The 15,413-nt window shown below is 33.7% G+C and overlaps 1 protein-coding gene across 1 annotated transcript in view; it reads right to left on the reverse strand.

The window, feature by feature from the left end:
* The window catches only part of LOC118188744 (nose resistant to fluoxetine protein 6-like), a 99,379-nt gene that overhangs the window by 23,400 nt on the left and 60,566 nt on the right, over positions 1-15,413 (reverse strand). Inside the window, exon 7 of the mRNA XM_085822230.1 lies at positions 14,365-14,458. Coding sequence (XP_085678356.1) covers positions 14,365-14,458 — 94 coding nt within the window. The remainder of the gene's footprint in view (positions 1-14,364; positions 14,459-15,413) is intronic.

Genomic DNA, 15,413 nt, shown 5'->3' on the forward strand with positions numbered 1-15,413 from the left:
ATATTAAACTTTCCTAAACCAACCAATGAACATGAAGTTAAACAATTTTTAGGTCTTACAAGTTTCTTTAGAAGGTTTGTACCGAAATACGCAGAGAAAGCTGAGCCGCTAACGAGACTGACGAGGAAGGATGAAACATTTCGTTGGAACGAAGATCAGCAAGAAGCATTCAGTACTTTAAAGGATCATTTAACTAATGAACCAATACTAGCATTATATAATTCCGAAGCAGAGCCTGAAGTGCACACAGACGCGAGCAACAAAGAGCTGGCAGGAATGCTGTTGCACAAAGGTGGAGATAGAAAGTGGCATTTAGTTTATTGTGTAAGTAAAGGAACAACAGAAACAGAAAAGAATTATTATTCAAGCAAATTAGAATTAATGGCTATAGTTTGGACTTTGACACGACTTCGACAATTTTTAATTGGAATCCGATTTACTGTAATTACAGACTGCCAAGCTTTAGTTTATTTAAACGCGAAGAAAACTTCAAATCCTCAGATAGCAAGGTGGAGTAATCTGATCCAGGAATACAATCTTGAAATAAAGCACAGACAAGGTAAAAAAATGAGTCACATAGATGCATTGAGCCGATCGCCAGTTGATCAGCCAGAAGTAACTTTAGACTCTATAATTGAAAACAACTTGGAAGTTTGTTTAACGCTAACGATAGATGAACAAATTTTTATGATTCAATTAAAGGAATGATTCAGCATTCAGATCCAGAATTACGCAAATTAATAGACATTTTAAAGAAAAAGATAGATGATAGAACGAATGCAGAGAAATATGTAACTGAAAATTATGTCTTGAAGAATAATCGATTATTTCGTAAAGTGAAAGATCAGGAAAAGGAGAAATTGTTATATGTCATCCCTAAATCGATGAGAAAAGGTATTGTATTAAAATTTCACGATCTTTTGGGACATTTTTCAGAAGACAGAACTGTTGCCAAAATCAAGGAATCATATTGGTTTAAAGGAATGAAACGGTATGTTATGCATCACATTTCGATGTGTTTCGAATGCCTAGTAAATAAAATGCCTAGTGGTAAGAAACAAGGAGTACTTCATTCAATTAGACCTGTTAGAAGACCTTTTGCAATTATACATATAGATCATTTAGAACCATTCGTAAAAAGTTCAAGAGGAAATACAGAATTATTTGTAATAATTGATAATTTTACGAGATTTACACGCTTATATCCTATGAAAAGTACTGCAACCAAGTATGTGTTAGTTGCATTGAAGAGTTTTGTAGATGACTTTGGGTTACCAGAAAAAATTATCAGCGATAGAGGAACATGTTTCACAGCGAAGGAATTTCGAGAGTACTGTCAAAATAATGGAATCAGTCATACACTCAATTCAACTCAACACCCAAGTGGTAATGGAATGGTGGAAAGAGCAAATCGAACAATTTTGGCTACGATTAAAACGAGTATGGAAAATCCGAATCAGAGAGACTGGGACAAAAATATTAAGGAATGCGAAAGAAATCTAAACAATATGATAAATAAGACTACAAATAAATCTCCTTTCGAAATGCTTCACGGTTCTTTTTAGTTGCTCTTATTAGTAGATTGTAGATCTTATTGGCCCAAAAGGGATATTAATTTCGATAGGAGATTTTACGTCGGAACACTATGAATCGTTTGACTTTTCATTCGAATCTGCTGCTTATTCGGCAAAATGTAAGATGTTTGTTTATGTTAGCTATACATAAGTCCCTTTATCTCTGAGGTCATCTACATTGTTTGTTAGAATTAGCTATACAAAAGTCATGCGATCTCTGAGGTCATCCGAATGTATCTTATTGAATCGGTCTATTGTGGATTAACAAACTAAACTATTTGAAAGTAGCCTCCCAGGCGGTATAGTGGGAGCCGATTGCAGTAAAGGGCTCTGGTTCAAATCCCGGAGAAGGCATGGTTGTAACTGTCCGTCCCTGCATAGGAGGCAAAGGTGGCCCACCTATTAGGTGCTTCCATAATAAAGAGACCACCACTTCTGGCCTTAGTAGTGGCCAAGAAGAAGTTGGCTGAGGGCCCGCCATTTTGGTGAAAAATTATTTGAAAGTAAATGAAATTCTGAAGAACATTCCTTTCTTACTTTTGAATCGCATAGATTTAAATCATAAAAATGCATTTAATTCATGATGTATCTATCTAACTAACTTTCATGCAATGTCATACACATTTTTATTACTTAGCTTACGTTTGTAAAACTTTAATGAATTTCTGATTAACAACCTTCACGATTTGAAAGCGAACAGTGGCAACACTGTATGGAATAAAACATTTTTATCTCCAGCGCGAGACTGTCTATCAGAAATTTTAAAGATATAATGTTTTTAAATATTTTGCGATTTTGCTGTTGAATTAAATTTTATGCGGCGTAGAGCGAAGAACGTGATATTTAATAAATAAAGTCAATACAATAAACATTAATTTTTAAAAAATTATAACCAGGAGTTATTACTACAGCAAACTGGTAGGCTGCGAGCTACGCGAGAGCGTAAAAGATCTTAGCAAAGCCTTCTGGACGACCGTTAAAATCTGAAACTATTCGGATTATTTTAGTTGATTATTCTTATCAGCAGATAGTTAAAATAATTTCTTTTTTTTAAAATAGTTAGTCAGCGAGCATGATTATTCTACGTCAAGATAAGTTGTTTGGTTGCTACTTATTCTCCTGATGGGAACTTAAATCAAGTCAGATGCACGAATTTTGTCGTGGCCCAAGAGGCAGTGAGTTACAAATGACGTTGACTTAGACATTGAGTACCTTATAGTAGTTAGGTCCAGGTACACTGCTCAAAAAAAAAAAAAAAAAAAGGGACAGTGCTATATCTCCCGTTCTACTGGAGCGATTCACAAAAATTCAAATTGCGTTCTTCATGTCTCGAAAGCGCGACTTAGGATATATATTAGATTTATATATAGCACTATTCTAACATAGGTATTTTGACACAAAAATCTGATCTTTTTCTGAAGTAACATACCAATGTTTTTCCATATTTCGATTCTACGACTCAAATTATGCCAGAATACCAAGTTTTGTAAAAATTGTACGAGAAGTTTTTAAAATATTAGCTCTCAAAATTTTAGCTCCTCAATTTTAATTGAATTTGGCAAATATTTATTAATATCTCTTTTTTTATTAAACTTTTTTGATCTTTCCTTTCACATTTCTAAATTTAGGTTCATTCCAAATAACATTTACCTATTTTTTTGTGCTCTATTTTTTAAATTTCTATTTTTAAATAATTTTTATAAATTTTTCGAAATAATTTTTGAATTATAACCTATAAAATTTTTACCATCATCTTAAAGTAGGTGTATTTCTAAGCATACCTGCAAAAAATTAGACTTTTTTATTCAAAATTTTCTAAGATATACACGAATTTACATATTTTCGCTTTTGGAAATTTGGCATGTTTTTTTTTTGAGCGATAATAACGCCAAATGTGGTTTATGGATTTTTGTTACAGTGAATTGAAACAGCTATTTTTAATCTTAAATTTCAAGTAAAGTTTTACGGAGAATTAATTATATGAAATTTTTTCCCTCAATGATGCGTAATAAATATTTATTAATACTATATGAAAAGCTATTTTTTTAAATTATAGATGATATTATTCAAATTTTTAACTGTTTTTTTTTTATTTCCCTCTTTCTTCCTTGTTTTAAAAAATATTTGTAAGAGTATATTTTTATCTTCGGCGCTTTATCGTCTGCTACTTTAATTTAACTTCGTTTAAATCGAATTGTCTGAAACTGAGAACTTTCTTTGATGTTTATTTGAATTTTAAGAAAATATTTTATGACATTAACTGCATATTTTATTTCTAAACAAGCTGTTGCTTATGAAGTGACTGACAGAGCGGATGATACTATCATTCATATTTTTAAAGCACAGTATATTTTTATAGAAACATAAGATTTAGAATAATCATTTTTATAAAAATCAAGCCATGAAATAAACATACTACAACCCTCTAGAGACCGAATAAATGGAAGTTCAATGGTTATGTAAAAATGATCTGCAACTACGTAATGGCTCGATAAGTCAGCAGGTTCTGTGGACAAGTAAGAATAATTATATAAAAGACACCCAAATTCTGGATTCATATAACAACGAGGGTACGATACTTATTAAATGAATTTAAAAAGTTTTTAAACATAAAAAATCAACTCATTTTTTATCCTAAAATGTATTTTTCTGCGTAGCGTATTTTCATTATATTCTTAAAATTCTATTTTAGAATGTAATTGTCAAGAACTGAATTCTAATCATCAGTAATATAATAAGTAATTATTACGGTTATTAATAAATCCTTCTTATAAAGTAACTGCAAATATTTCAAAAAACTTTCAGTCTGAATGCAAATATTTCTAATTTTATACTCGTATTAATCAAGATTGCACACGATATTATTTATTTGCACTTCAATTCTTACCGGCAGCTCTAGTAGAAGTTACAAATCAATTATATTTAATTAAGGAATGTCCATCTAAGTTTAGAAACAGCGTACCGTAACAGCAATTCAATTATTAGCGCCGTATCTTTCATGTTACTCTCGAATGGCAAGCTACATCGCCCTGAAACTAGGTTAGTTGGTTATTTGAACATAGAAAGAATATGGGAGCTATTTGGTTAAGATGATTTCATAGAGAACCGTTGTAAAGAGAACCTAGAAAACTACGAAAACCAACCATGCAGCCTGGGTTAGACTTCGCAACAAACAATTAGTATTTAACAATCTTAAAATGCTAGGCAACTGGTGAGGCTCCAAGTAAATATTTTATTTGTAAATATTTAAAATATTGTAGTATTCTTAGACACAATAAGCAGAATTAAGTTTTGTTAACTCGAACTAACCACGCCGTAGTGCAAATGAATATTCAGTTTGTTTTGAAACAATTGTATTCACTTAATATTCTTGGAATATGAGCTAAAGAAGGAATGTTCTCGGAAGATTCAAGAAGTGTTTAAATCCAGTGATATTAGATTTGTCTTACAAGCTCAGAATCAAAACGATTCTGCAATTGCACCAAGTAGTTGACTTGTAAATGGCTGTGAATTAAGCAGATGACTTTTAATCTTACCTTATTCAGTCAGAAAATGTATTCCAAATATTTTGTATTGCATGACAATGCATCTTTTCATTATTCAATAAGCAATCGGTAAACCGCTTGTATTCCGAAAATAAGTATGTGTACTCAGTCGTCCTGCATGTTCTTCAAATTTGTCTTCATGTGATGGTTTTCTTTCCCAAAAACTAAAGTTGCCTCTCAAGCGAAAGTTTTTTGACATTGAAGAGACAAAAGGAGTATGACATCTACTTTTAGAGGCATGTCAATAACAGATCTCTACAAGCCTTCCCTTCAATTACATGTTGTGCATTCAGACAAAAAGTTGTATCAGCGTAAATTCTATAACCTATTTTTATTACACTCTGATTACTTTATAAACATACAGTGAATATATACTAAACCTTTTACTTCAGCTTCAGTAATTCGGAATTTTGGACGGAATTGTTTTCGGAACTAGTACTTAGAAGATAAGCCACATTGAATATTTCGGATAATCCAATAAATTCAAGGTCGAAGTTTCAATATTTTATTTTCCGAGGGAGAGGGAATTTTTTCAGTTTTCGTCCATTATCCTAAGTATATTTGCTTCGATTCTTTTTTTTCCATAAAAGCGAAAATCTTACGCATGGTATACATATAACGCATAGCTTCAAATTAAAATTTAATAATATACAGGGTGATTATAACTAATGATATAAGTTCCACTTTGAAACGGTGATAAAAGGAAAACTACTAGATCAAATGTTATCAAACTTGGCAAACGTGTAAAGGAGCTCATAGGAATTTATTTTCCGCGAAAAAAAGTTCGAAACCTCACCACCAGGGGGGAACGGCGCTCTATGCAATATTGTTAAACGAAATATGGGACGGAATCTAACTTAATCTTTTGTTACACGGTTTAATATGTAGTATACCCTTAAGAAACTTCGAAGTAAGCAAATTACCATTTAAAAGCGTTAAATTCGATAAACGTCGAGTGCGCCATCCGTGTAGGGGAGAATTTCATCCGTGAAATTAGCAATTAGAAAAATTGAGATTGCGAATCATTCGCACAAGCGTGTACAATCTAGAAATCGTTTTCTTACAGATCGCTAATTTGTAATTTTTGGAGCCTGAATTCGGCTTTAAAACAGAAAGATACTGATTCAAAACGCTTTTAATCGATTTGGGCCAAAGAAATCCCTAGTTCCATTGCATTCTCCTACTGCATTCGATTGCATAGCAGTCCAGCTAGTTTCATAACTGAAACCATTTTTCTCTGAATAATAGTCGCAGCTGAACCACTGTGATTGCAGGTCGCTTAGAGTCAATGTTAAAATGTTTCGTGATACATGAACTGCAGTAACGGGGCATTTTAGATACTACGATTTTTATGCAGAACTGGGCCAGTACCTCCTACATATATGTATGTAAGAGGTACTGGCTGGGCCCCACCGCACAGTTACTTAGGAAACATTTCACGAATGAACATCTTATAGGCCAACACTTCCCCTCTTCCCACCAGACCTCAAACCTCTGCGACTGTTAGCTATGTAACGTTATCTCAAAAGCACTGTTTATGGTGATAATCTAAACAATTCGGCAGAAATGAAAAATGTGATACACCGACATGTCCGTAAAATTCCTCCTGATATGCTAAGAGCTGCTGTTGAGAATGCAGTAACAGGATTTAATTTGCTTTCGGAAAATAATGGATGGAACATTGAACATGCTTTGTAACACGTTTCGAAAACGATTAAACACATTTTAAACCGATGTTTTCATGTCTTATTTCATTTAACAATATTGCATACTGCGCCATTTTTCCTCTGGTGAGTTTTCGAACTCTTTTTTTCCCGGCGGAAAATAAATTCCCATAACCTCCTTTACACGATTCCCATGTGTGATAACATCTGGTCAGGTAGTTTTCCTTTATGACCATTTCAAAGTGGAACATTATTTATAACCACATGTAAATTAAACTTTGAAATGCAATTCATGTAATTGATATTTTAAAAATTTGACAAGAATGCAAAATTTATGGAAGTTTAGCAATCGAAAAAATTATAATTTTCTTGTGTGAGCACTGAAAATAACTATAGAAGGAACGAAGAAAATTAGGGAGAAAAGTAAGCAAAATTTGCAGGGACATTTGGCTGTCAGACATACCAATATGTTTAACATACCAATAAGGTATGTCTTATTGGTATGTCTTAGTATATATTTAACATACCAATAATATACTAAGACATACCAATAAGTTGGACGCTTTTGAAGATACTTTCAGGAGACTTCAAAGAATTTAGGTGTTAAAAGAGAAAACACTTGGACGTGTACACCAGCAAATACCATCAATTGAGCTTGTGGTTAACAGAAAAGACAAAAACGATATCATTGCAGATTAAAGTGAAGAGCGACTAATTTTAGACTATATGGTTGTATAAATTTAAATTACGTTATAGAACATCATATCGTATCATAAACAGAGAACCCCATGATTTCTCAATCGAATTATTTGAAGATTCAGAAGTTTATCCAGTGATGTATGTGGATGTAACCTAAAGACGTTTTTTTCCCTCCTGATGAAACAGCGGCCGAGCGGTAAAGTCGCTGAACACTGGTAGTTCGATCCGAGGTCCGAATCCCTCGTACGGGCTGGAAGCATGGACGTTTTCGTGGTTTTCCTTATGTGTAACGTGTATGCGAGACAGTTTGCCTTAGAAAGCCCTCCACGAAGGCATCCCTCCTCTTAGGCAGATAGCCCTAGTGTGCTTTGTCATAATTAAATAAACTAAAACCTCTTGATGAAACCAGTCTTTCTTTTTGTCTCATACCTTCAAAATGCTTAGCTTCTAAAGACTGATAAGGGCTCTGATGAAATGGATTGAATTGAATTTTTAAGTTACACGGCAAAGCAGGGCTATTTGCCTAAAAGGAAGTATGCCTTCGTGAAGAAATTTCTAAGGGAAACCAGCTGGCATACACGTTACACATGAGAAAATCCACGAAAACGCCCATGCAACCAGCCCGTTTACCGGGATTCGAATCTCGGAGTGAACTACCAGTGTTCAGCGATTTTACCGCTAAGCCGTTTGTGGGCCTTTATGAAATGGAAGGCGATAACTTTATTTAAAATGATTGTCAGAAATACCAAGATGTTTCAAAAAGTTGGATGCTTTTTAATATGCTTGCAGAATGCCTAAAGAAAAAGAGCAAGAAGGAAGCAAAATGCCTGAAGAAAAAGAGAAGAAAAATACACTTTTGCATAAAATTTAGTTTTTTTACTTTTTTTTAATTTAAAACTTTTTAATCTTAGGATATTTGATTCTTGCAATTTCAAAATTAAAATATTTGACTAAAATATGAATAACGTTTTAAGAAACCAAATGTAGGATAAAATTGTGTAAAGCAATGGGCACAATGATAAAACTGTTTAAAGCAGTGTATGCAAGTCATCCTAAGTTAAAATGTCGGTTATACATCTCTCTTATTTATATATATCTTTTCTGAACGGAACATTGAAAGGCGTGTTAAATGTGCTTTACTGTATTTTCTCTTTTAATATATGTAGTTTTCAGATGCATCGTAGTCTGGGTTACCAAGTATTTTTCCGAAAGAAACGCAATTTAAATAAATAAAATCAAATTCTGGAAAATTTATATTAATAAATATATTTAAAATGCTCAGTTCGAATGAATAAATAGAAAATTTTAAAATAATTATCTGAAGAGACAATGCAACACTAACAGTTAAAACAAAAGTCTAAAAATTTAAAAATTACCTAAAATAGTAACTATGACTAAAAAAATGTAGTATATAGAAAACTATTTAAAAAAAAATAAACGATGCATCTTTGATTTAATCTACGTAGTTCGAATGAGTTAGTAGAAATTTTTAAAACAGTTATTCGAAAGAAACTATGCAATGTAAACAATTAAAATAAAAATTCGAAAAAGAAAAAAAATTGCTTTAAGTTTATAACAATTATAATTAAAAATATAAGATAAAGAACATTATTTGAAAGAAGGAACAATTGTGTCTTTTTTCCCCTTCACGCACTATGTAAAAATGGAAATGAAAATTGCCACATATTAAGAAGTTCGCCAAGTGAAATAATTTTGGCGCAAACTGAATAAAAAGCGTCAACATAAATTGTTGAATTTCTCCGCAAATTTCGCACCAAATTTTACAAAATTTATTATGTAGGCATAATTTCGTAGAATCGAAATATGTAAAAAAATTAGTATGTTATTCCAGAAAAAGTCCGATTTTGTGTCAAAATTCCTATGTTAGAATAGTTCTATATATAAGTCTAATATATATCCTAAGTCGCGCTTTCGAGACATGAAGAACGCAATTTGAAATTCGTGAATCGGCCCAGTAGAACGGAAGATATAGAACTGTCCCGTTTTTTTTTTAGCAGTGTACATGTGGTATGGAAGACCAGAATTTCATTGTTGGTTATATAAGTGTTGTACTGTTATATAAGTGTTGGTATATAAGTGTTGCTGTTAAAAACTCCGTCCCAATTTTATTGGAGAACCTCCTAGAAAATAGTCCGAGGGTCTCTCACGCAGCTTTTCCTACCACCAACTATTCGAGAAGATATTCATCTCGGCCTGTGTTTTGAGTATCCCTATGCCACGAAAATCACTACAATATGCCATTCCTTTCCTGAGTATCGAATTCGAGCCCGCCTATACAGTAGCCAGGAACACTAACCGCTATACCATCAGAGCCACCTTTATAGATGACCCTACGACTTCTTCCAATTTGATGAAGAATTACCCAAGGAATTTTGAGTATGTTCAGGTGTCCCTTTGCCGCAAAGGCACTATACGCTTAAAAACATCTAAGCCTTTTCCGGGGTTTTAATCTGGGTCAGAGGCAATAACTGTTAAACATAGAAAATGCCGTGGTTCGCAAAACAAATATTTATTACTGAGATCTGCAGAGATACACGCAGTGTTACATGCAAAGAAATACAAGCAATACATATAAGTACAAGCAGAGTAATACAAGCAGGGATATATAAGATATAAGATCATATGCTTTATTATAGTTTCAGATCTTGAAGCGCTCTTTTACTATGTTTCATATGCAGGCATATCAGGAACTAGAGTTCGTTGGTAAGCTGTTCGAGACTGGTGATTGAGTTTTGAATTGAGGTAGGCCGTTCTTCAATCGGCTAGGCGGTGGTGGCAAGGCCACACTAGTCTAGCAGCAAAGTGTGAGCAATTGTAGTATTTTTGTTGAGTGGTAGCAGTAGTGACGGTATCAGTATTAATGTTTGCGTTAAGAGGCAAGTATATGTGCTGGATACCTGTGTTTTTCAACAGGGATTGGAGTGTATCGAAGGCTTGAAATTTCTGGGTTATGATGGAATTAAACTGATTGAAAGAAGTTGGTGGAAAGCAGGCGTATATATTCTGCTATGGTATTGATTTTGAGATCAGTGTGAATGGTGTTATTTGGAATGAACCATGGTGCGTTTACTATCTCACGAAGCATTTTATTTTGGAGAATTTGTAGTTTTTTAATGTGCATTTTTGCCGCTTGTCCCCAGATACGGCAAGCATAGAGAACAGCTGGTCTGAGTATCATTTTGTATAGTCTAATTTTGTTGGGTATTGAAAGTACACTGTGTCTGCTTAAGAGTGGTCGCATAGTGGCCGCTGTCATTTTAAATTTTTTCGTGACGACACCGAAGTGTAGCCTAAAGGTAAGTTTACTATCCAGAGTGATCCCAAGGTATTTCACCTAGGGGGCCCATTCAATATCATCATTAAAAATTTGGGGAGGTGCTGGGGTGTAATTGGAGGTACCTTTGCGAAAGATTATTGCTTTTGATTTATTAGTATTTATGGCAATTCTCCAAAGCGTGAACCAGTGCTAATAGATAATGCTGTAATTGAAGTCGAATGTGATTTGTATGTATTGCCCTCGTGAGAATGGCCGTATCGTCAGCAAAGAGTGCCAGTGTAATAGTGGCGTCTTATATGGGTATGTCATATGTAAAAATATTATAAAGTAGGGGGGAAAGAACTGCTCCCGGTGTACTCCAGCTGTGATGGGTCGCGGGGAGGAGTGCGTATTGCGAATTTTTATAGTAAATGTGCGATTTCTAAGATAGGAAGCTATTAGTTGAATAAGATGATCGGGAAAGTCCAATTTTATAAGTTTGTAAATGAGACCTTTGTGCCATACTATCTGTTGTGCCATACAAGGCTTTTGACACTACTAAGAAAATTGCTCCAGTGGGAATTTTGGCATTGAAACCATCTGTGATATAATTGATGACTCTTAGAAGTTGATGCGTAGTACTGTGTGAGTGACGAAAACCAAACTGTTCTGAGGGTGTATAATGGCTGACTGGAATGTTTTTGTGAATATAATGCAAACTATTTTTTCAGTGATTTTGGATAGACTGCTTAACAGGCTTATTGGCATGTAGTTCTGTGGAAATGTATTATTTTGCTTGGGGTTTTGGGAAAACTATGATAGAAGCTTTTTTCCAAGCTGGTGGGAAATACGAGTATTTAATAATAACATTGATAAGTTTAGTAAGATAAGTAATCCTATTTATGGGGAGATTTTTTAATGCTTTGTTTGGTATGCTGTCTTGGCCAGAAGCCTTTTTATTTTTAAGCGCACTGATAAATTGACCAACAAGTGTTGGTGTGGCAAGAAAGGTGAAATTAAGTGGAGCCGGAATGCCAAGATAGTTATCAACCACTGAGTTGACGTGTGCAATATGATCATTGTCATAAGGGGCTGGATTTGGAATAAATGAGTCTTGAATGATATCTGCAATTGTGTTGGCCTTGTCTAGGTCAGAGTAAGCCATTCCCGACGGTCCATGTAAGGGGGGGATTTGCTTATAGGAGTTTTTGAGTTTACGAGAGATGTCGTATAGCGAGTTATCTTCAGTGGCTAATGTATTTAGAAAATTTGTCCATTTGCTGTTTCTATACTCCTTGATTGCTCTTTTGATGCTATTTTGAAGTGAGTTGAGTCTGCGTTTGGCCTGAGGGTCTCGGGTGTTTTGCCAAGGTTTGCGTAGTCTGTTTTTTATGATTATCTGCTTCCTTATGTTACGTGGAAGGGGTTGGAAATGCCTATTGACATAAAATTTATTTGTAGCATCATTAATAGCTGCTTTAATTTGATTAGTGAATCGTTCTACTTCCTTATCGATATCCTCTTTATTATTAATGAGGGGGTTGCCTGAGACTGTACTGGAAATAATATTAGTAAATTTGAACCAGTTTGTAACTCCAACTGTGCCTAGTAGTGAAGGAGGGCTAGCATTTGTAAATATTTTCATTAGTACGGGATTATGATCTGAATAGAGTGCTGGGATAGAGGTAATTTCTTACTTATATGGAAAATCCCTTGCTACGAAGAAGTCAATGATAGTCGATCTGTTTAGAGAGAAATACGTGTGTTCTTCTGGTGTTAGCAGTGTGTAACGATTTTGATTAATAAGATCAAAGAGTTAATTGCCATTCCTGTTTGCTCGACCAGGATTCTAGCTAGGGTGCTTTGCATTATAATCACCTCCTACTATAGATTTGGGGTGTGAAGTAAGCAAATTATTGAGCTCTGTGATGTTTAGATGATTTGTGGGGGATATGTAAATATTGGTAATTGCAATTGAGGTATTGCCTAATGTGATAATGATATTGACGTTTTCAAAGCTGTTTGTGAGCACTGGTTTTTTTTTTTAAGTCTGAGATACTGCTTTTAACATACGTGATGACCCCGCCGCCTCGTCTTGAAAGTCTATCACATCTGTAGGCAAAGTAATTTGGATAGAGCACCGTTCTGGCAGGCTTGAGGTTAGTCTCTTGCACTAACATTACATCCGGTTCGCGTTCTAATATAAGATCGCTTAGTTTCAACTGACATTCACCAGACGTCGAACGATGTGGGCCCCCACATCTCACACACACCCATTCTTTAGTGCATAATAATGAGTTGTGGAAGAACCCCTGGCACCTATAGCACTGGAGAGGTCCTGGTTTTCTTTTAAGTGCCTCTACAGCAACTCTGAGATAGCCGATGTAAGTGAGATTGTGAATGGTTTTATTTTGATCATTTTTCGGCAAATGCACTAGAAATAGTGGCATTGGTTTATTTTCACGTCTATTTCTAAGGTTAGTTATGTAGGTAACTCCATACCTTGGTTTCTTAATTCTTGCACTATGTACTGATGGTTCATAGTTACAGGCAGTCCTTGCATGACAATTTTTAATACCTTTTCATCCTAAAGTTGATAGGTATGAGATTTTCATTTTTTTTTCTTTAATATCTTCTCTCACATATCTGTGAGCCTCTGCATCAGGTGAAGTCACATGCAATTTGGTGGCTTTTAATTGGCCTGTAATTGTTTTCCCCGTCTTAACACTGAGATCGGCCAGGAATTTATCAGCTTGAGGGACATCATCTATGATAATTGGCGGTACTCTGATTTTTCTACTGTTCGAGGGCTCTGGGGCCGCCGCATTAGGTGTACCCTCACTTTTATTTTCCATTTTCTCCTCATCATTGTCTATGTTAATTTTACTCATTTCTGTTTCGAGTCCATTGAATCTGTTTGCGGTTTTATTGGCGGGTTCAAGTTGTTCATTGTCAGAGTTTGAAGAAGCCGAAGAACGGCGCCTATGTCTTTTACGTTGCTCCTTAAGTGGTTCTCCATGCAAGACGTTCATTAAACTATTGACTTTTTGTTCCAATTCTTTAATTTTTAAGTCTCGGTATTCAATTTCAGTAATTGCTTGGTGTTATTCCAATACACGTGTTTTGTTTAAAATGCATATTAGAAAGTGTTGTAGTCTATGTGAAGCATGATACGTAATTGTTTCACTACTTAATATGTGTTGGGCTCGTATCTCCTAAGTTGCGTTTTCGAAACATGAAAAAAGCAATTTGAATTTTGTTAATCGTCCCAGTAGAACGGGAGATAGAACTGTCCCATTTCTTTTCACAGTGTACAATTTGTATTTAAAAGGTATATTAAAGATCTGTGGAATGAAACCCCTGATGATTGGGAAGTTTCCAAGAAACGTGGTTGAATAAACCAAAGATCTTCCTTCATAGTATAGCAACATTTGACGGAGTGACTGGGTAATAAATTATCTGGTGGCATTATGTAAGGTATCATTTAGAAAAAAGTTAAAGTAAATCTTTATGTACATTTAATTATCAGAATCTTCCGATTGCTGCCATTATAAAATAGACGTTATTTTCCCATTTATATAAATATAACAAGCAGCTCTATATACCTCAGGAAGAAAAACGGTTCCACAGATAACCATCCATTATGTATTGCCTCGAAATCAAGGCTGTTGAACCAATTTGGAATTAGAGATGGTCTTCCTATAAAGATATTGAAATTCATTCAAGTACTCATACAATAAATGAAACCAAATATTTATTTAGTCAATGAATTATATTTCTAAGCAAAAGTACTATTATTTTTAGCTCATCTTTGGTTTATGATCTAGTATCATAATTTATGATCTTTTGGGAATCATTCCTGATTTAAGGTTTTATTCATGCTATAAAGAAAATGCATTTATCCAGTCAATTAATTATATTCATAATTTTATTCATGAAATAAAAATTATTGCGTGAATGAAATACCAATTACATTTATTATTTTATTCATGCAATAAATAGATACACACTTTTGAGTACATTAATTATATTTAAACATCTCCTAATACAATTTTTAAACACATATATTTTATTCATAATCTAGTGTCTTGATTTACGATCTTCTGTAGAACATTCTTGATTTAAGGTTTTATTCATACTATAAGAAAATGAATATATTTATCCAGTCAATTAATTATATTCATAATTTTATTCATGTTATAAAAATTATTGCGTGAATGGAACACTCATTATATTCATTATTCTATTCAAGGAATGAATAGAAACACACAGTTCAGTCAATTAATTGTATTTAAACACCTCGAATATTATTTTGTACAGATAATTTTGATTTACGATTTGATTTCTTTATTTATGATCTTGTGTAGATGATTCTTGATTTAAGGATTTATTCATACTGTAAGAAAATTAATATATTTAGCCAATCAATTAATTATATTCATAATTTTATTCATGCAATAAAAAATTATTGCATGAATAAAATTATGAATATAATAAATTATTGCGTTAATAAAATACTCATTATATTCCTTATTTTATTCATACAATGAATAGAAACACACACTTCAATCCATTAATTATATTCAAACACCTGTAATACAATTATGAAACATATAGTTTTGATTTACGATCTAGTGCCTTGATTTACGATCTT

The sequence above is a fragment of the Stegodyphus dumicola genome, chromosome 1 (assembly GCF_044657685.1).
Source record: "Stegodyphus dumicola isolate Sdum_Otavi_A_Nest chromosome 1, ASM4465768v1".
Lineage (NCBI taxonomy): Eukaryota > Metazoa > Arthropoda > Arachnida > Araneae > Eresidae > Stegodyphus > Stegodyphus dumicola.